The sequence below is a fragment of the Streptopelia decaocto genome, assembly GCF_964273445.1.
Source record: "Streptopelia decaocto genome assembly, chromosome: 2".
Classification (NCBI taxonomy): domain Eukaryota; kingdom Metazoa; phylum Chordata; class Aves; order Columbiformes; family Columbidae; genus Streptopelia; species Streptopelia decaocto.
Genome location: NC_138655.1, coordinates 75538307 through 75561199, shown reverse-complemented (window position 1 = coordinate 75561199; position 22893 = coordinate 75538307). Strand labels below are relative to the sequence as shown.

Below are 22893 nucleotides of genomic sequence, written 5' to 3'. Positions count from 1 at the left end.
TGAATAAATAATTGTTTAAATGGTAAGAAACAAAACACCTGGAGAAAAATGTGTTTGAAAGCACCGGTGGATTTCCACAGAGATCTCTGTGAGTGCCCAGGGGGATCTTCATAAGTTCCTTGGAACAGAAGTGTGCTGACCAGGTTTAATTCTGAAACTAAGTTATGCAGGGCCAAAAAAAAAAAAAAAAAAGCTAAAAGAAAAGGAGGCAGAATGAAAAACTGCAAAATAAGCTTGTAAAACTAAGTGGCCATTAAAATGGTGGTTGAAATTCAGGGTCAGTAATGGGAAAATATTTTGAGCTGGCCTGAGATCCTGGGGCTAGAATCAGTAATCTAATGAAGAAATCAGGAGCTGCTCTGAGAGACATCAAAATGTCATTAGGCCACTCTTTAAATCTGTGGTCTGTTTGTGTCTTAAATATGGTTTGATGTTCAGGTGTCCTTATCTCAGAACAAGTGGAGTAGAACTGGAGAAGGTTGAGAGAAGACCAACAAGAATGAAGGATGCAGAAGGAATCCATGGAGTATCTTCTGTGCAAGAACAACAGGCTAGATGAGAGTCTCCAGACTGGAAAAGAGATAGCAGCCAGATGCTGATGCTAGATAAAATCACAAGAGCTGTGGAGTGTGTGGATGGGAAATTAATACTCAATGCCATCTTATTTTTGTATTAGAAGAGATATCAGGTGAAACAGACAGGGAACAGTTTCAAAGCTAGGTAAATAAGTTTTTCTTTGCATAGCGTGCAAGCCAGTTCTGAAATTCCTTGCTACGGGATGCTATATATGCTACACGGGTATAAAGAGCTGCTGAGCGAAGTTTGAAAAGGAGGTGGAGAAAAAAAGGAGGGAAAAAAAAAAAAAGGAGGTGACAAAGGTACTACCTCAAAGTAAGGAAGTTACTGAGCTGCAAATTGTGTAAAACTACGTGGTAGGTATTTTGGGGGGAGTGGCAGAAAATATTTCTGTATGCTTGCTTTGTTTTTCACTGTTCCCTTAGACATCTTCTCTTGGCTGCTCCTGGAGATGGGGGAGTGGGTCAGGCTGGATATTTAGTCCGAGCCCATTTGGGCTAAACATCCGGTCTGGCCAGCTCTGCAATTCTTATGTTCTTTTTCTATTTTTTTTTTTTTTTTAACTTACTGTGTTCCCTCTACAGTCTGTACTGCATGTCAGAGAGCAAGGAATTGCCCAAACACCTTTTCTTACTACGTAAGTCCTAGTGACACCCACTTCCATGTACAGTGAGTAGACTTAAAAGGCAGAGATGAGCAAGGTGAAAGGGCAAAGAGGATGAGAAAAGAGTACTTTTGTGTTTATAAATTAGCTTGAGAGGCAAAGTGTTTGAGTTGTATTATGATGATCAAGGGGGCAATGCTAAAAGTGACAGGGTTGCATAATGATAGCAGTTGAAATGGCCAAAACAGATAAGGCTACTGGAAGAGAGGGTGTCATGGGAGAAGGTTAGTGAAAAATAGGTACATTGAACTGAAGGATTTGAATGGGAAGAGGTAAGCAAGGATGAGAAACTGTTGAAGAAAGTTCTTAAGAATTAACAGGATTTTAGGAGGATAGAGAGAAGCAGATACTGGGAATGAAAGCAGCAATGTCTTTGGTTTTCAGTCAGTGATTTATGGACTTGAGATGGATCCATGCAAGTAGGAAAGAGTGTTCAAATTTCCTATACCAATATGTGTACTTCCTCTGGAAAGTTTTCCAAGGAGACTTGAAATCAGAAAACATGGGAGGGGAGAACAAAGTTTTTTCATTAGATTAGAGAGGGTAGTTGCTCTTGGTAAAAATGAATTTTGTTAAAAGAGTAGCAAAAGTGAGACTAAACCAGCTGAAATGGAGACTGAAAGGATTTCTAAATAACATGGTCAAAATTTGCAAAAAGATGACATGAATATTTCAAATAGTTATGTACAGAGTCCTGAGGAAAGAATATTTTCTTGCACGAAGAGGGGATACAAGGGTGTCGTTTCAGATAAATGTAGAGGAATTGCAGAATAAGAGCAGTTACAAGGGAAAAAAGAAGAGGAGCACAACATAGGTCATTACCAATTAAAGGTATTGCTTAGGTCAGCCGTTTCTCTACCCACTTAATTCTTCCAGTTTATCCATCTGTGAAGGACAGTTCTTCCTCATGGCTGTTCTACCTTTTCTGGTGTCTTCCTTGCATTGTGTGTGAAGTGGTGGGAAGTTTCCCTCTGTGCCAGGCTGGGGGAATTTTAACAAATGAAGCATAACAATGAAAGTCTCGTTAGTGGTAGTTGTTGTTCTTTGTCAAAAGGAACCTGCTTCAAAACAGCAATAGCCATTTCAGAGTGGAATGAAGGAGCTTCATTCTCTTTCAGAATCTCTGTGTCTGGTATGTAAAAAAGTGGGACCACTGAGCTGCAGACAGCTTTGTACTGGAGTGATGAATTGCACGGTACTTGACTCTGCATATGAGGTGAAGGAGATCAGAGAGGGATGGATGAGGTCGTTGTGTCTAATGGAAAGACCCTTTGTTTCTTGCTACAGAGAATGAGACTCTTCCCATTAAAGCCTTTTGTTAAATCTGTGAGATTAATGGCATCTAGGAGCAGGGATTCCACACATGGTGTGAAACTAAATGGTCTTTGATTTATAAATACAATCTCCTTTTTTTTTTTTTTTTTTTTCCTTTGGCTTTAAAGTCTAGTTAGGAATAATGTTCAATGTGCCCCACACCGGCACAACTGTCCTCCCCCAGGTCACAATTCCTGCAATAGATATGCTGCCTTTAAGTATTCCAGATATCTTTCAATTGCCTGAAGTCTCATGGGTTGCTTTCTCTTGCCTTGATCATTGAAAATGTCAAAAGAATTGATAGAAAAGGGCACTGTTTTGAGGCCCTGTGAATTGTCCCTATTGATCTGGGTCTGGTGTTTTTTTTTTTTGTCCTTGTGACACATATTTTTACTTGTAATGTGTGCATTAATATAGTATGTATAATCTATTTGCTCTGGAGGCTATTTCTGCAAGGCCACTGCAAGCAGGTTGGATTATTTTTTACTCAGCTTCAAGCTGCATCTTAATAAAATATGGTGGAATCCATTCCTGGAAAACATGCAAGATTGACAGCCCTGGAAATTGAAATCCCTGTTTACCATGGACTAGATAGCACAGCCTATCTAGAACAAACTCCATGTCTTGGCAGTGCGACTCATGATTAACCTGCTGAGATGACCTCTGCTTCAGTTATTTATTATTTACAGAACACTGAAGTTTGGCAAAGGCTTTGCACAGTGACAGTGTCATGTTTCAATTTTTGTTTACAATATTTTTCTATATGTTGTATTTCTTACAGTGACTTTAAAAATCAGAGAACTTTGAGCTCTGCTTTGGGTTTCCCATGTAAAAGAGATGTGTTTGCCTATAGTTAATTGTAGAAATTGATAGGGCTGTAGTGATTTAACTAATACATGATAAAACGTGATATTTTGTATTCCAAAAGTTAACCATTTAAAAGCCAGAATGCATCATGGTGACTTTAGCAGTACAGATTTTCTGCTAGATCACTTTGTAGCTGTCCCATCAACATCATGGTGAAGTGCCATGTAATGTAGGAGACAGTTGGCCAGGTATGAAAGGATGGAGGGAACCTGTTGTTGTATCCAGTTTTGGGACTCTTCAGTAGCATGCAAGTCCCATCCTCTCTCTGGAATGACACATGCTGTGGTAGAGCATAGAAAGCACACCATGCTAGAAAGTTTGTTATTACTTTTTAATAAGTTAAGTATCATTCACACTTTAAATCTGTCTTCTTGAGTTATGTATTTCCTAACGCTGCCATAAATTGCCAGTTTTTACTTGGCCAGGTGCATACAATATCAGCAAGTTTCTTGGGTTTTTTTGGTGGTGTTTGAATCCAGTCTCTTTTCCTTTTTGCCCCTTTCTAGGTCAAATTCTGCATTTCATTATTACACAGGGCTTCAAGTGGAAAGGCTTTGCATCCTCAGCATTTTTCTTTCTTGATTCCAACAATTCCATTCCATAGATCCTTCTAATAACTATGATGCTTGTATCTCATTGCACAAATGCTATGTAAACCAATGCTTTTCTGCTCTAACTTAGTAATTTTTCAACACCACACCTACAGCCAAATATTAGGTTTTAGTTGGTCGAACTTCTATTTGGAAGACATTTTATTGTACGTCTGTTTTTCCTAGTGTCATTGCAGAGGCCATTTATGAGGGTGTTTGTTTGTTTTGTTTATTTGTTTGTTTGTTTTTGATGGCCATTTTCCTTGGTATTCCTTCTGGAGGTTTATGTTTGAACTGTTTTTCTGGAAGTAGATTTAACAACACATCTTTCTGTATTAATATGCAAATTACATCAAAGCAGAGACTTGATAAATAAAGGAGAAGGAATTTAACTGCAAAGGGATTACAGAAGAGCAGTAGAGGTGAAGATTGTCAGAAGTAAAAGCATACTTAGTACCACTGACAGACTGAGGAAATAAATAAAAACAATAACAAGAAAGGAAAGGTAGTGTTCTAGTGTTTTATTTGTGTTTAAATTAATACCCTCTCCTGCTGGTCAAAGAGGGTTTTGGTTACCTCAGAAAGGAGAGGCACTGAGCTCTACAGTGACTGGAGAGCTAAGGGCAGATGTGTCAATAAGCCTCGGTTTGTAGGGGGGCTATTACATTCCCTTACTCCACCGTTTCATAGAGCATAGTGGAAGGCAGTGTTCACGCAGTACAAGAGCTGGTCACCTGTCTTGGGACACATCATGAAGGAGTGGGCTATTCTACAATCATTTGCAGCATCTTGAATACAACTTTCTAGATTTCTTATTTACTTAGCATGTGGTATGTGGTGTGACTCTGCCATGTAACCTACATGATGGGCACTGAGTGGTCCTGTCATTACCTCCCAAGGCTCCGTGATGAAAAAGAGATGAGAACCAGTAAAAGTCTCAGTACAAACCTCAGTTGTCAGTGTGAAGATGCTTCTAAAGGATCTGGTGAAGCAGCACTTAAAAGACTGAGGGGCAGGCCAGCAAAGTGAAGTGGAGGAGGATATACTGGTCTACCTGGGGAAATGCTTTTGCTTATTGTTGTGGGTTGTTGTCTAAGTGGGCATGTGGTCCTCCTGGCAAAGTATGTGCCATTCAACCATAGCATGTCAGTGTGTTGATGCTGTGGTTATTTGTTCATCATAGGAAAGGAATCCCTCATATATTCATTTGTTTTTTTTTGAGGAATGCAATAAGTGAGGGTCTTAAGAAGTACAGAAAGTACTGCAAAAAGACATACAGGCCATCCTATAAGGCTTTTGGATATGGATCTTGGTGGTCTGAGGCAACACTAGCTAAGGATGTTCTGACTGCAGGTTGTCCTGCTTTTCTTGGTGGTGTGCTGGAGAGCTGGCACAGTGGGGACAGAGATTTTCCATAGACTATTGCTGTGACACTGGTGAGTGTATTGTGTGGCATAAAATGTAGGGATGGTCAAGAAGTTTCCCTTGAAGCACCTGTGGGGGTACTAGAAAATTTGAATGCAAGCATAACAGCCTAAGAAAGCTGAAACAGTGCCTTTATTTTTAGAAAAATCTAAGGGAGGACATAATTGTCCTACATGTTCCTATTTATAAGCTCAAGGTGACTTTGACACATTTGGAATCTTAGATTCCTCAAAAGGAGGAGTCTAACATATGTTTCCATGTGTGTAATCTGTGCATATGCAGTGTTTTCTAATAAGATTCCAAAGTGCTAAATGAAAAATGACGCTACAAAGCTACAGAAGTCTAAAGTGATTTTGGATATGATGGAGACATCAGTGACACTTCATGTAATTTAGTCTTTGACTGATGGAAACTGTCAGTTACTGAGAAGCCATTGGGAAAGATGTCACCAAACAAATTGGATTTCACAACATAGTTAGTTTGTGAAATAACCTTACAGAATAGATTTTTTCCTGAAAGGTCTTAAATGGAAATAATTAAAAAGAGCATTATCATTAACAACTAGATAAAACATGGAAATGTAAGTTAAAATAACTTTTAAAGAGGATATTTCAGATGTAGGAAAACAGAGTATATTTCTTTTATTGAGACACAAATACACAAAGCATCACAATGTATGCTCTAAAGGAAACCCACAAGAGGTTTCTGTGTGTTGAAACAAATATGTCAAGAGCCATTCCTCATTTAACCTTAGGTTGACATCTCCTTATTCATTGTTTGACAGCTTCATTGGGTGCATTCCACTAGATAGCATATTTCTGTTGTGTCAAGTTTTAGTAGTTATAAACAGACTTAAAAATATAACTTATTTTTTTAACAACAATGTTGGCAGAAGAAAATACAACTATGATTTATTCTCTTTAGAAAGATTTTTTTTTTCCCTATCATGCCATATCTTAGGATCTAGCAAAAAGTAAGCAACGTTATATTGACAAGAAGTTCAGTTATGTGCAGGGATGTTTCTCAAATGTGTGAAACCTTTGGATGTGAAACCCTGAGGTTTTAAGTATAAGCATTGTACTCATTTTGAACCTTGCCATTTGTTTTCGAAGACTTTGATAGAGTAGACATTGTAGCTTTAGAATGATCCTTAAAAATCTTTGCATCTTCTATTATTTGTAATTTTACCTGGTTTATTTTAGGAAAGGATTTGTTAACTTGTTTTTTTCACAGAAAGTGTAAATTATCTGTATCTGGATTCAGGATTTAGAGGAAAACTAACGAAAGGTAGATGAACTGTCAGCAAGATCCAACAGAAGCTATAGTTTTCCCTTAAGACTTCTTATTCCAGGATTCTGATAGCTTTGTCAGGGTTTCCTGTGTTTCTGATGGACATCTTTAAAAGCTGGCTTGGTTAGCCACACATTTAATGTCTGTATGATGTCTCTGAATTATCTGCATATTAACACAATCGAATATGGCACAGAATGGAGTTATGTGATTTTCCTGTTGCAGTTCTCAATTGAATCTATTACGGAAAAATGTCATGTGGATTGGTGGGTCCCCTTTGGATCCTATTGCCTATAATCATGGGGAGTTGATCATGGGATTAGAAGGAACATTAAACAGTACTTTCATTTGTGTATTAAATCTTGGTAAGTATGTGGGAAAACTTTTGCTGATTTATAAAAAAATCTAAATTGTCTTGTTTGCAGTGGTAAATGTTAAAGAGAAGGGCAAGTGAGATAGTAACCTACTTACCCCAGGCATTTTGTATAATCGGTGCAGAGACATTGGATATATCAGGTCACGTAAGCATTTTCTGTAGGATACTCTCTCTACTGGTTATCCAATAACTGAAGGAGGAATCCAGTAGCTTGGTGACATGAGTGGGTGCTTTGAGTGCTTACCTTGATAGAAAAACTACGTATAAATAAAAAGGTGGGGAGCAGAAGTGCTTCATCATGGTCATGTGGGATGTGAGCGCTGAACTGCCTCACCTCTGCCTTTTCTTCATATCAGTCTGTGAAACCTTGCTGTCACTTAAGCTGTTGCTTTAAATAGAGACTATGTTGGTTATTGATGGGAAGAAACAAATCAAAAGGTGGTAATCAGCTAGGAGTTGAGAGGAAGTGGGAGTCTGAAATACATTTGCAAATGGGGGCATGGTGGCGAGTGGATTTGACATACAAAAGTGTATTCTCCTCCCTGGTATTTTGGTTGTCAAACCTGTGACCGCTATGCATTTGCTGAAATGTGCTTAATAACCATTGCCTGTTAAAACTGTACCTGAGAACTGCAGGACTGAACCCACCAAGTGAAGGAAATATTTGCCTGTATTATTTGACTGAAGCAAGCTCTCACAGTGATCATTTCATGACATTTTGGAGCTCATCCAGCAGTTATTTTTAGTGACTACTTAAATATAATCTTTATTTTGGAAGTTTGCCTAGTATTAATGTGCAGAATATCCACTAATAGTTTTGTTTTAGCAGTACAATTTTGTCCTTTAGATTGGCGATTCACATTTAAAAATGTATTATATTAAGTTCTTATGAATGCTAAATTCCAAGTACTATCAAGTACTTTTGTACAGTGACATACAAAATGGTAGAGAACTGTTCTCAGCTGAATGTAATTTATTTTAAAATCCAGGTATTTGAAGTTGCTGTATCACTGTCTTCCTTCTGCTTTCTCTTACATTCATGTACAAATTTTAGCATGATTTCATGTACAATTTAAAAATATGAAAAAGTAAGTCCAGATGGCTGCAGCGATAATCTGTGATGTGATGATCTTAATAATTCAACATGTATGACTCCAGTCTTTGTGTTGCCTCTTCCCAATTTATATAGAATGCAACAGTTAAACTTTCATATTACCTCTTTTTTACCTGCTTCCATTAACTGTGCTGTCATTCAAAACTGCTTTTTATACATCTTCAAGATTTTACACAAATTTTTCATCTACCTCTAAACGTCATCTTTTTCCTTCTCAGCTGATAAAATTTCTCTCTTCCTAGCTAAACTTTTTCCTGGGGTTATCTCAGTGCATTGTCTTCTGCTGCTCTGTTGCATGGATCTCCTCCCAGTCCTAAACTACTGCCTTTGTTCCATTTTTTTAAATCATAGTCCCAGTACAAGATAGATTATAATAATGTGAAGGGAAAAGAAGAAGATGAAAAGCATCCTAAACTAGAGCATGTCTTCCTTCTCCCATCCTGTCTCATGCTTTAATTTGGGTAGAGGTCACAGTAGAAGCAAGACATGTGGCCAGCTTTCAAAGCATGAGCTTTTGTAATTTAAGAGTACTTTTTGTCTTTTATATAGTGAAGTTTCAGCACATTGTTAATGGAAAGTAATAGTCACAGCTTTACTTTAAGCTGCCAGAAGCTTCCCCCATGTCTGACAGAGCCAGTGCCAGATGGCTCCAAGATGGGTCCACTGCTGGCTGAGTTTGAGCCCATCAGTGAAGGTGGTAGCACCTTTGGGATAGCATAGTTAAGAAGGGGAAAAAATAAACCAGGCAACAGCAGCAGCAGAGAGAGGAGTGAGAATATGTGAGAGAAACAGCTCTACAGACACCAAGGCCAGTGAGGAAGGAAAAGATGCTCCAGGTGCCAGAGCAGAGATTCCCCCGCAGCCCGTGGTGCAGACCATGCTGAGGCCAGCTGTCCACTCCAGCCCATGGAAGTCCATAGTGGAGCAGATCTCCACCTGCAGTCCAGGGAGGACCCCACACCGCAGCAGGGGATGCCTGAAGGAGGCTGTGACCCTGTGGGAAGCCCACACTGGATTTGGCTCCTGGCAGGACCCATGGCCCCATGGAGAGAGAAGCCCAGGCTGGAGCAGGTTTGCTGGCAGGACCTGTGACCCCATGGGGGACCCATGCTGAAGCAGTCTGTTCCTGAAGGACTGCACCCTGTGGAAGGGACCCACACTGGAGCAGTTCATGAAGAACTGCAGCCCATGGTAAGGACTCACATCAGAGAAGTTCATGGAGAACTGTCTTCTGTGGGAGGAACCCCACACTGGAGCAGGGGAAGAGTGTGAGGAGTCCTCCCCCTGAGGAGGAAGAAGCAACAGAGACAATGTGTGATGAACTGACCACAACCCCCATTCTCCTGCACCACTTATGGGGAAGAGGTCTAGTTGAGCCTGGGAAGAAGGAGGGGTGGGGGAAAGGTGTTTTAATATTTTGTTTTATATCCCATTACTCTACTCTGAATTTAATTAGTAATAAATGAAATTAATTTTCCTGAGTTGAGTCTGTTTTGCCTGGGAGGTGAGTGCCTTCCATGTCCCTACCTCAACCCATGAACCTTTCATTATATTTTCTCTTCACTTTCCAGCTGAGGATGGGGAGTGAAAGAGCAGCTTTGATGAGCACCAGGTGTCCAGCCACAGTCAACACACCACACTAGCATACTTTTATATTACTCGAGTTTAATAGGTAAATAAGATTTTTCACAAATAATTTTCATTTACTGAAATGTAGAAACATGCAGTATAGCATCTTTGTTGAGGGGCACCATTATTAGGTCTCTGAAAGTATATGTTGCTCTAAAAATTGTTGTCCACAACTTTTTATATTAAATTTTATCTCTCAAGAGTGTGCCAGGAATATTTGGTAAGCATATTTTAGCAGTATTGCTCAACAAATTGAAAGAAACTTTTGAAATGTAATTTATGTTATATTTTGTGACAGCTTGTAAGGAAGTCCAGTTAATGACTATGTGATTCTGTTGAAATTGAGGTCTTTGCTGACTCAGCTGTCAACCAGGAAACAGATCTCTTTCCAAACTGTAGGGCTTCATACTAGATGGGTGAGAAGAATATTGCCATGGAGTTGCTATTCTGGATGCTATTTCTTTGTGGTCATAACTCATGTACTGTAGTACGTACTTTGTAAAAAGGTACGCAATGGATTTTCCTTGTCTTACAGTCAGATGCATTTGTTCATTTTTCACTAGGCTTTATGAATAACTCATACAGACTCGCATGTACTGTATGGGCAAAACAAGTGAATAAAATGCATTCTGTGAATGTCGTGCAGTGCAGAGCTCAGATCTTTGTGGAAGATGGAAACAAGTGCTTGGTCAGGAGTGCATCCAGACCAGCATCTGGTCTCTGTCAGCAGCAAACAGCACATGTCTTTAGAAAAGGGTAAGACCCCAGTAAGCAACTAGTGGGACTTTTTGTTGCAGTACCAGGCTCAGGAAGTTCCTGAATCTCACACTGCAAAATGGGTGTGTTTAGGTATTTTATAACTATCTGTGGATCCTTTTTCTGAGGATTGCCCAATCACATTTTGAAGCTATGTCATTTTTTAAAATCAACAGGATCCTGTGGTACAGACTGTCTACTGAACTGCTATTAGTCACAACACCTGGAAGTATAGTTTTTACTACAGAACAACCTGTGTTATATGCCATGTTGATGGTGTTGGCCATGTTTTGAGCTAGAAGAAAATGTGTGTGGTTTGCTGGTAAATAGTACCAGCTGGAAAAGGCATCAGGCAAGTGTGGTATGGAGAGAAAGGAGAAGACAAAATGCAAGGATGTGTGTGTAGATTCCCGAATTGCTCTGGTTCTTCCCTCTCCATTTGCTTTTCCTGCACTAGCTTACACTTCTGCCCCCTCCTCGCTCATTTTCTCTCACTGCATGCCTTTCCTTTGGCTGAAACTTCCCCTGATCATCTTTCCAACTTTCTCTGCTTTTCAGGCCTTTGTTTGCAAACAACGGTTACCATTTTGTTTTTCATTAAAGTTGTTTTGTAAGGGAAAAACTGTGCTGGCTTTATAGTCTGTCTGAGGAGGGAAGTCTCTCCTTCCATCACCTCAGACTGACTTCTGATGGCCAGACTGAGGATCACAGTTCAGTGCATGCCTCAAAGCAGTGCATGGGGGTACACTGGTGACTGGACCAGGAGACTGGCTGTGGGAGGAAGGAAATGAGAGGTGGGAATGTGGGGCTTGGGAGGATACCAAAAAGGCTGAGGAGCTAAGGGATAACTAAGAGAAACAGGGATTTGAAAACAAAAGCTGAGATTTTGCTGGAACTTGGACCTAGGCTGTGCTGATTTGACTGCTTTTATTCTTACCTCTAAGATGCTTGTGGAACTCTTCTCTGTGGACTTTCTGGGTTGGCTGGTGCTTGCTCAAGGAAGACATGCCCATGACACGATAAATGAGATCTGAAGTGTTATTACAAATTTCTTGCTTCACACAGGCCACTGTTCTTGAAGCAGTGCTTCCTTTATGGAAATCACAAGTATCACAGCTCTTTGAGCAGCACCGGAGAACTAGCTTTGATGGCAGATTCTTCTTTTGTGAGTTGTCACCATCAGCTACAGATACTAGCAGACTTTTGGCAGAATGTCACTATGAATTTAAGGACTGATTTTTTGACTGCCTTAGTCAATGACAGCTGATGAGTGACTGACTCTTGCAGATCTGAAAATTCATGCCACTGCAGAAATGAATGGCAATATTTAAAAAAAGTTGAAGCAACTTGGTAATCAGTTTGTTAATTGAAGCTGACTCTCACTTTATGAGAATACAGATTAGAATATGCTACTCTGCTGTGTAGGAAACAGTCTGTATTGCTAGGTCCAGTGATGAGACACAGTAGTGTATGACTGTATTTTTTCACTGAAGAAACTCTATAGCCTCCAGTCTTATCTTGATATTTAATGAGGCAATCTTTGAATTCTTGCTCTAATCTAACTGTGTATCTGAGTGATATACAAATTGTTATGCTAAACGTATATTGGATAAGGGGTGTGTTTCAAAGTAATTATGTTATAAAGAGATAGCTTTTATTTGTTCTTTGACAGGGGAACAGGATTAATTACTATAGTAAAAAAAATGGTTTAGTTTTTTTTACAAACAAGATTTAAATGAGTTTTGATACTTATTCACTTTTTGTCTATATATTATTAGAAGTGGGATGACTGAGTTAAAAAATCACAGTCCATTTCTGAAAAAAGTGAATGCCTTTGATACAAAACATTCACATTTTTCACTGGAGGAGAGGGGACCACTTTAATTCTGTAATTCTGTGAATTCCTCTTGTTGCTCACCCTCCCACCTGCCTCCCCCACCTCCCACCTCCATTCCTTTTTCCTTATGGACTCCAGGCCTTGTCACCAGTGGTGTTGCCGGACTGGTAATTTGGAGAGCATACATTGCCTGAGAATTCAGCAATTTTTTTTTGGTAGATGTGATGACAGGGCCATTTTTACATATTCCTTTCTCCAGCAATCTTCGTCTGAAATTATTTGCATGAATTTGAGTAGTTTGGCTTTAAAAAATCAAGAGCCATTACAGAAAAAGACACTGAGCTGCATCCTAGCGGTGTCCATGTTTTCCAGTTTTATGGCCATATGACTGCTGATACCCTCTTTCCTGATTTGTCTGTACGCTCACTAGCAATACACAGCAGCTTGGGCTTTTTTGATAAAGAGGAAACAATTATCCCTGTCTGCTCATTAGTTGCAGCAGCAAGCCAGTGTTCTATTTTTTTAATAAATTGTAAAAAGGTGCCACTAGCGGTACAGTAGACAAACTAGGTATTTTTAATAAAATTGATATGACCAAAGATGGAATAATTATTACTATGTCAAAGAGTGTACAGTAGCAATATGGGAAAACAACTTTATTTGGACTCATAATTTTCTTCTAATGAACTCATACAATGTATATTCTGTTTCATTAGACAAGTATTTTTTTTCAGGTTTATGCTTGTACACAAAGGTGCATGGATTCTGGAGTAGTTAGCATGAGTAAATTTTTTGTCAGACTTTTACTGTTCTGCAAACCAAGAAGTGGAGTGAAGCACCCAGGGAAAGGGTGATGAGTCTCCCACAGCAAATTAAATGAGCAGTGTCTGTGAGAGTAGATACTGGTGAGCATGTTAAGAAATCCCAGACCAGCTTGTGGATGCATGTACACAGAACCACCTCTGAAACTGACATCTTTTAACTATGCCAGACTCTGCTGTTTGCATACTCATGGTGACATAAGTTCACTTCATCATTCACTGAAATTGCAGTTAAATTGTCACCTTCAGAATCAGCAAAGATAATTATTTGGAAGCATCTTTGCCTCTGTACAGCTGCAGTTAGTGTGGAAACTCTCTTTTTTTGCACAGCAGATTATGGTAATCAAACAAAATAAAACATCATTTATATAACAATACAGATGTAAATTGTACTTCCAACAAGACACTTTTTAACCAATGTAGAAAAATTGACATCCTGATTATTTCATTTTAAATATATGACTTCAGTGCCTGGAGGGAATAGTCTCTAAAAGCATCTTCTTGGACCTACCAGTAACAGTTAGATGCCTTGCATGCTTAGCTGTTGACACTTTTTAGCAATAGATATCTTTTGTTGGCTCAGCTAAAACAGAAAATCTTGAATTGCTGTTTTTTTCCACTCCAAATACTGTTGATGGAGAAATTCAATACTATGTTTGTAAAAAAATAATACCTTTACCTCATGGGCCTCATTCTTCTTTATGTTTCTTCTAGGCATGCTAGATTAAAAAAAAAAAAAAAGTGAGGGATGGAGAGAATAAGTGTATGAGACCCTTTACATATAGAATCATAGAATACTTTGGGTTGGAAAGTACCTTCAAAGGTCATCTATTCCAACCCGCTGTAATGAGCAGGAACATCTTCAACTAGATCAGGTTGCTCAGAGCCCCGTCCAGCCTGGCCTTGAATATCTCCAGGGATGGGTCATCTAACGCCTCTCTGGGCAACCTGTGCCAATGTTTTACCATCCTCATTGTAAAGTATTTCTTCTTCATGTCTAGTCTGAATCTCCCGTTCTTTGGGTTAAAATCATTACGCCTTGTCCTGTTAAAAAATGCCCTGCTAAAATGTCTGTCCCTGTCTTTCATAGGCTTAAGAACTGAAAGTCTGCAGTAAGGTCATCTTGGTGACCCTCCTCTGCCCCTCTCCAACAGGTCCATGCTGTACTGAGAGCTTCAGAGCTGGACGCAGGACTCCAGGTGGTGTCTTACCACAGCAGAGCAGAGGGGCAGAATGACCTCCCTTGACCTGCTGGCCACACTTTTTTTGATGCAGCCCAAGATATGATTGCCCTTCTGGGCTGCAAGCGCAGATTGCTGGCTCATATCCAATCTTTCATCCACTGGTACCTCCAAGTCCTTTTCCAAAGGGCTGCTCTCAATCTCTTCATCCCCCAGCCTGTATTGATACTGGAGGTTGCCCCAACCAAGGTGAAGGACCTTGCAATTGGCCTTCTTGAAGCTCATGAGCTTTGCATGGACCCACTTCTCGAACTTGTCCAGGTTCCTTTGAATGGCATCCCATCCCTGAAATAAAATATAGAAACAAAAATATAGAAATAATATATTGAAATGTATTACAATTTATAATTATCTTTTTTTTCTTTTTGCCTCTTCAGGTTATTTTACAATCCTGAAAAACGCAATTTGTCAGAAGTCTTATTAAATATCTATGCTAGAAAAACTATACAAGTAATGTAAGTTAATGTGCTGTTTCCCAAATGTATAGCAATAGTTAAAAAGATGGTCAGTGTCACTATTATGGATATGTTTTGAAGAGTTTCAACTTGACTGTTATATTTCATCGTTGAGAGAGATATGAATATGGAAATTATACAGAAATCAAGGAAACTAGCCTAAAATTTTCATGGTTAGGGTTCTCTTGGCTTTTGTGTCTGCCACTCCAGGTTAACCGTCACTTCTTGGTGCAATAGTTGCACTTTCAGTAAAGAGAAGGGCTTGTTTCCTGAAAGACTCCTTTGCCTGTTTCAAGACTTCTGACGCTCAGTTGCAGAGTTTCAGAGCTGTGTGGGGATGGAGCTCAGGTGCTGCCTCCACAGTCTCGCTCGTACAGCCGGTGTCTCAGGCAGAGGTGGAACTTGAGCAGCAGTCCTTATTCAGCAATGTGCAGTAGGGAGCAATGTAACCCCTGCAAATTTCTTGGAAAAGGATTTGGTTGTGAAGGCTTTTCTCAGATGTCTGTTCATGTCTTCATGTTGTGGGTACATGTTGAAGCTGTGTGTTCTGTTTGTAGGGGATTTTTGTTTTTACTTTAGCAGTGTATTAGGTGCAGTCTCCAGACCCTTTTTTCTTTCTCCTTGTGTGCATACCATTGTGTAATGAGGGGATAATGAGTTCCTTTTCCTCTCAGTTACTCAACTGGCTTAAAGCTTGTCTTTTTCTCATGGAAGAACTTATGATGAGGTTTCTATCTGCTATCTTGGTTTACTGTTCTCTTGTCTGATTAGGGTCTCTGAAGACACTTGTCTGAGTAGTTGCAAGTATGCTTCTACTTGCAGTTCCCCACAATGTATTTAATATATTTAAATCCCTTAATTTAACTTAAACCATGACTGTTTTTCTCTGAGATATACTATCAGAAGTGCTTCACATCCTTCTTTCTGTCTCCTTCAAAGCCTAACCTTGTCTTTGGGTATTCTGACTGGGAGAAGGGAGTGTTTCCTTCCTTCATTTTTACCACATGAGATACATGCAGTGAGAGGAGTTCAGCTAAGTAGGAAAAAAATTCTTTGGTCTCAAAATTTTCTCACAGCATGATGATACATCTAAACAATTACGTCAGAGACCAACTCTGGCATGTAAGCAGCCTGTCCTGCCAGAGAATGTTGTTTGGATTGAGGGGCTGAGGAGGTGTAATGTTGTGAAGGAATCCTTGCTTCTGTTACTGAGTTTGGCACATAGGAAGTAGGTGGCAAGAAGTCCTCTTGATACCTGCATGACATCAGACCTGTCAACATTTACAGGTTAGACCTTATTAATATCAGAATTAGTGCCATGGAAGTCAGTATGCTTTTTGTAATGGAAACCATGGCATCCATAAATATGCACAGATTTAGTATGTGGATGAAGGGTACTGGTCCTTTTCTTTCTTTCTAGAGAAAGAGGATTCTCTTTTTGTTGTGTCCTGGACAGAGCTGTTTTTTGAAACTTGGCTGGGATATAGAAACCTGGTTACATAAAGAATATAGAGCTTCATTTACAGCCAAGGAGACAGAGAAGGCTGAGCTTCCAGTACTAATGTTTAGTTGTGTTCTTGTTTAATTTCATTCTTGTTCAATTTCTATCCATTATATTCATATATTTATGGATATTTCTGAGATTTTACACATTAAAACAAATAAAGTATGTGCTTCTTTAACATTGAAATACCATATTCCTAGTGTTTAAATTCCTGCTACTATTTGAATTTTCTGCTATGTGCGTGAAAAACAGCTTCTGAGAGTCTATGATGTGGTATCTGTCCTTCATTTTGCTTCCTAAACACACATACATAATCTTAGAGAAACCTGAATTGGAACTAGCTGTTGGTAATGATCTGTAAATTAGTAATGTCCATTAGCTATGATATAACCCACGTAAACTGGTTGAATTTGGATAAGAATAGAGCATAATGCTTGAAATGTCACCCTTGCAGAAAATGAACTATCAAAACATTGGAACAGGCGCTTCATGCCTCTATATATGTAAGTGCTTGGAATTTCTATGAGCAGATACTGCCTGCTGTGAACCACAAGCAATTTACAGGGACAGATTCATATTGGCACATGATGTCATAACATATACTACTTAGAAAGGTAGGAATATGACTTTAACTGCCTGGAAGCTTTACCCCCTTTTTTCTGAAACAAAAGTGAATTTAGCAGAGAAGCTAAAATTGACTATTTAATTTATGTACTGCTCAGATATATTATGTCTTTGATCTATTTATTTTAGTTCAAATTCATTTAGATGTGTCCAGGTCTTAGCTGGAAGGCTTCTAAAGGCAGCAAAATAGAGTGATAAGAGAAGAGCAGTTCATCTTATGGCAGATGTTGATAGAATAATGTTAGGGAGCAATGTTTACTACCCATTCTGCTTTCTGAGTATAGCTTTTGAAGCACACATCTTATTGTGGAATATCTTTTAATTAGCAGGCCTTGGTTTCATGTGTTTAGGACATTTATATTATAGAAATAGAATTTTTCCACCTTATTAAACAGCATGCTGCAGTTCAGTGTGATCAAATGTATTAGAAGTCAATATTGCTGATTATTTTTTCTCAAATTGCTCCATTAATTAGCAGAATTACATCTGTACCATTATGGAGTCGTCTCAAATTTCCGGTCTTCTCCCCCAAAAGGCAGTGATGTCTCATATTCTTGTCTTGCCAAGAAAGGTTGGGCCAGATGGTCCTTGTGGTGTCTTCCAACCTGGTGTTCTATGATTTTATGAACTGTGTGCAAGCAAGCAAGCTTATGGGACTCAATAAAGCTGATATTGGCAAAAGTTTTTTGGGTAGCAGCATTAGGTTGTTACTGCTTGTAATGTTTGTCATGATAAAGCTAAAGGAATTAGGTAGTATCTAAAATACTATTGATGTTGTGAATATTCCATTACTTATAAAATAAGTGTCTAGTTATTGGCTGTTTCAAAAAATCAGGGAGTTGAAACTTCAACTTTGTTCTGATACTGAGTGAAAACCATTACATCCTTGACTGGTGTCTAGATTTTAGCAGAAAGGTGTCTTCAGCATTAGAATCTGTAATATGCAACCTGGGCAAGCATTAAGCCAATGTCAGTACCAGTGAGCCTTCATCCTGTAAAGCAGAGCACTCTCCTTTGTGAGAGCAAGGGGCAGTAGATCCAAGAGAACATGGAACACAGATTTAGATACATTTGCTGTTATCTAAAAAAAAAAAAAGCAACAAACAAAAAACTTGCAGAACTTTATTTTCCCCCCACACATTACAAAATGAAACTTGAAAGTACAAAAGGGGGAGAATGAATAACGGTTTTTGAATCCTTCTGGGTGATAAATCAATATTCCTAAATTGTGTAACTGAAGTTTATGAAGTAATTAGAGGAACAGGTAATAGCATACTTTTGAGGAGTCAAATATGACACAAACAGAAAGTGACGTTGTTTTGCTTTGTTTTTAAACATCAAGAATTGTCTTATTTTTTTTTCTGTGGCTTGCTCTTTTGCTTGAGTAAATTTCTTTGAATTCTCCAGGTGCTTTTCCCACATGAGTGCAAGAAGAGTAGCCAGTTAAAAGAAGTGACTGCTGTGGAGGACAGCATGACCACCATGAACGGAAGCTGCCTCCTTGCAATGCTATTGGCAGGACTTGGGGTATTAGGAATACTGGAGCCAACAACAACAGAAGATACTCACTGCCACAGAGCTGAGCACCCAGTTATTGCATACAAAGGTAAGGGGTAAGAAAAAAAAATACTTTTCCAGAAGTAGGCTAAGGATTGTGTAACCTTTTCATGTTTTTAATGGGCAATGGGTATGGGAGGAAAAAAAAAAAAAAGAACATTCAGTTCTGTTATATAGTAACCTGGACTTTATTCCATACAAGTGAAATACAACTAGGCTTGCAAAGTTTGTTCACAATTGGGTACTGAATGCATCATTGAAAGATGGGTGACTCATTCTCCTCTGTGATTAAAACCAGCTTCTACTGTTGCATGGGGTTGTTCCTTTCCAGGTGGAGGCCTCTGCATGTGTAGATCTAATTTCATGAGGTTTTTCTTGGCCCATTCCTCCAGTGCCATTCTGAGTCCCTCTGAACAGCAGCCCTGCCCTCAGGCTTATCAACTGTTTCTCTGAATTTGGTGTTACCTGCAGAATTTACAGACTACATTATTTCCTCCCCTTGGTTGTTGATTAAGGTGTTAAACAGGACAGGTTCCAGGATCAACCCTTGTGATATTCCACTTGTTACCAGCCTCATGGTGGGGTAAGGTCCATTAAACCATTAAAACATTAAATCATCCATCAGTCCTTTAACCCATCTGGTTGCCCACCTGAAGAGACATCCTATAACATCCTAACTTGCAGTGAGACAGTGTTGAAAGCCTTGAGATAAATGACATCACCTGGTCTTCCTTCATCAGCAAAACTAGTCATTTTATTAAAGAAGTCAATTGGGTTAATCAGGAATGATCTATCCTTGGCAAATCCATGCTGACTGTTCTCAGTCACCATCTTCTCCTCTGTATGTCCAGAAAAGTGAATTCCAAGAGGCCTAACTCTATAACTTTCCCGGGAACTTAACTGAGATTGACTGGCCTGTAGTTCACACATTTGTTTTCCAGCAACTGCTGAGGACCTTCCTTCATCTCTGTGACTTCTCAGAAATGAATAATGGCTGGTTAACTCAGCGTCCGTGTATGCAGCTTGTCTGATCCCATGGATTTATATAGGTTGACATCTTGCAAGTCATCCCTGACTCAGGCCACATCTACTTCTGGCAGTTCTTGAACCCTGTCGCTAAACACCAGATGCCTTTGGGACCTTGTTGGTAAAGACTGAAACAAAGGATGTATTGAGTCCCTCAGCACCATCTGTGTCTGCTGTCACTAGATCACCTGCTCAAGTTCAAGAACAGGCTTGTATTTTCTGTTTACCTTCCAATACTATCGTAGCAGTAGAAGCTGTTCTTGTTGCCCTTGACATTCTGTGCAAACCTTAACTCCCATTGAACTTTGTTTATCCTGAGACAGTCCTTACATGTCCATGTGGTTTTTCTAAATTCCTTGTTAGTCACCTTGTCCCTGCTTACATCTTATACATACATAAAGCCTTTTTGCATTGGAGCTCCACTGTGAGTTCCTTGCTTTCCCAAGCCATTCTCTTCATACATGTGGTTGTTGTCTTGAGTATTGGGATGGACCACTGAGAAATAGTTGGAAAAAAGCAAAGAATGCTTGGAACTTGAATGTTGTCTGTAAAAAAAAAAAAAAGAGGCGTTTAATAACTTTTTTAAAAAAATTATTTGAATTGAGATTTTTCCATTAGTGTTGCAATTTAGAACAAGTTCCAAATACTTTGTAGCTATGAGGATGTAGGGATGAAGATGTATTATATTACATATTGCATTACTCCTGTTTTTCTAAGAAAGTACATGTGTAACTTTTGGGGGTTTTTTTGTTCCAATGAATTAGGACTTATTGAATTTTAATTGAAAAAAGATTTGTTTCCATTTTTTCATAAAGTTAACGAAAATAATGTTGTGTTTTCTACAGAAACTATTTTTACTCTGGCATTTTAATGCTTTAATAAGATTAATGGTGCCAGCTGTTTCTTTCTCCAATACATTAGGGAATTAACTAAAGTGGTTATATTCTGTACCTGGAAACTCCAAACCATCAGTCTGTTCTGAAGGAGAGACCTTTATGTCTTGTTTATTGATGGACTAAATAGTATGATTTATTCTCATGCAATATCTGGTTTTCTTTGTGTTCCTGTTGTGTGTGTAATTTAGTTGTAAAAAAAGTTATTTTTATCTTAACACACATACACAAAGTTCCAAATTAAAGTAGCACAGTTAAAATTCTGGCACTTACCTTCTTACTTTCACATGCATGTCTGTTTCTTTCACATATGTAACTGTAAAAGCAAATAATTGAGACTCACTACCAGAGCCACATGCTAGAGTTGATTGAAAATGTGTTGGTTCATGAGTCTGATTCAGCTATAATTTAGGAGAGTATCTTGCACTTAGCTTTGTCCTGCCTTTTAGATCATTATTGTTCTCTGACATATTTAATTTTTAATGATGTCCTTCCAGTTCTAAGTTACTATGCTAAGGCTTTTTGGGGACAGAGACCTCCTCTGTCATCTTATTTCAGTTGCATCTTCTGATATAGCCAGAGATAGTGACACAGAATTTACTGAACAAAACCAATTCCTTTTTGCTGTAAATGTATGTGGGAGATACAACTATATAGAGGCATTTATTGTCAGATTGTTACTATGAGATTTAGTAATTTTTTCAGTGAAAGACTCCCTCTTGATCTTTGTGGTAAAAATATCATTAATCAGTAGGAATCCGTGACACAACTTAACTTTTATAAACTGACATATCTTGAAAAAGTTTTCCTTCACTTAAAATATTCTGACAAGCTGTAGTTCATGGTCACCACAATAATTGGTTGGGAATCATCAGTGAATCTTAGAAAGTACACACGGAAACATATTTGTAATGCAGTATACCAGGGGTGTCAAACTCATTTTCACCAGGGACCATATAAGTCTCGTGGTTTCTTTCAAAGGGCCGATGAAATTTTAGGTCTGTATAAATGTAGGAGTAGTTTCTAAAAGTCCCTTTGAAGGCAACCATGAAGCAATTGTGGCCCCTGGTGAAAATGAGCTTGACACCCCTGGAGCATACAGTATGTGATAGCTGGGTAACATAACTAGTGTGGGCACACAGTAGTTGGCTCAAAGCTGCAGGACTGCTTGTTAAGGGAAAACAGAAGATATGAGATCAAAAGAAAAGATGACTGAGAGGTTTGTCTTTGAAGCTATATATTAGGAACGGACTACTTGAGATCTCAAAGTATAAAAAAGAGATGTGTGTGAGGAGCTACATTGTCAATGAATCCTGCAGCAGGAGTTGGCAAGATTTGACCAGTCACCTTCCCAATTTCTGTATTTTTCCTGTGACATTTATTGTCTTCATGAATGCCGATAGGAAAATGCCCTCTCTTTCTATTATTAGTGCTGCTAGACCAACACAGAGTCCTGAAATAAATTTTTAACATCTACGAAACTTTTCATTTGAATACTGCATTAATAGAGTATTCTGTAAAGTCATCTTATAATAATATTAGATCCACCAGAGCTAAATGCTGTGTGGGATGCTGAACATCAGCCAAGGCTGAGTGGTAGGTACTTTAAAGCTTGTAAACTCAGTACCAGCTTTACAGAGATATCATCTCTTTTGTTTTATTTATAACTGACTAAAGCCCCTTTTTGTAGTTTCTGGTTGCCAAAATAGCAATGTACTTATTTGATTTGTCTTCCTTTGAGAAGCATGGTAGATGGAGTATAAACTATTAAATAAAACTAACAGAGTGAGAGTCTGGTGTAGCGTATGGATGAACGGCTGCAAAAAACTAATAAGAAGAAAAAGTAGTCCCCAGGAGTTGTCATGGTGAAATATGGAAAAGGAATGTATCTCCCGAAAGAGCCTACTTTCTTTCTACTGCCCATCAAAAGCTGCTCACTTAGGTGATGATCCTATTAAGCTACCTTTTGTAAAGAGGTATATACTATTTCTACCACTGATTTTTCTCTGCTAAATATTGTTTAGCTGAAAGGCTGATCTATCTCCTGATATCAAATGACAAGAATTTCACCCACCAGTTGGGAACCTTTACTCAAGTACTTTGTTTGCTGGTGGAAAAGGAAAGTAAGTTGCAGAAGTGAGTGAGATGCATAGACTTTCAAAGGATTTTTGACATGATCTAAAAATCTCTTTCATTTTAGTTGTGTTATGCACTGTAGTAATAATCACATTGTAATTTGTTTATCTGCATAATTGTTAGGAATACATAATGTATCTTTTCTCTCTCCCAGAGGCTATATTAAAAAAGAAAGTCTGCTGCAGTTCTGAAAATGTT

General features: G+C 38.7%; 1 protein-coding gene across 9 annotated transcripts in view; it reads left to right on the top strand.

Annotated features, from left to right (window-relative positions):
• SEMA5A (semaphorin 5A) overlaps window positions 1-22893 on the top strand; it is a 328825-nt gene that overhangs the window by 85015 nt on the left and 220917 nt on the right. For 7 of the 9 annotated variants that reach the window (XM_082045292.1, XM_082045298.1, XM_082045290.1 and 4 more), the window contains one exon: window positions 18491-18689. In XM_082045292.1, coding sequence (XP_081901418.1) covers window positions 18557-18689 — 133 coding nt within the window. In that variant the 5' untranslated portion in view covers window positions 18491-18556. Of the gene's footprint in view, window positions 1-9864; window positions 9889-14349; window positions 14459-18490; window positions 18690-22893 lie in introns of those variants that run through there. The other 2 variants (XM_082045296.1, XM_082045297.1) reach the window with 2 other exon arrangements.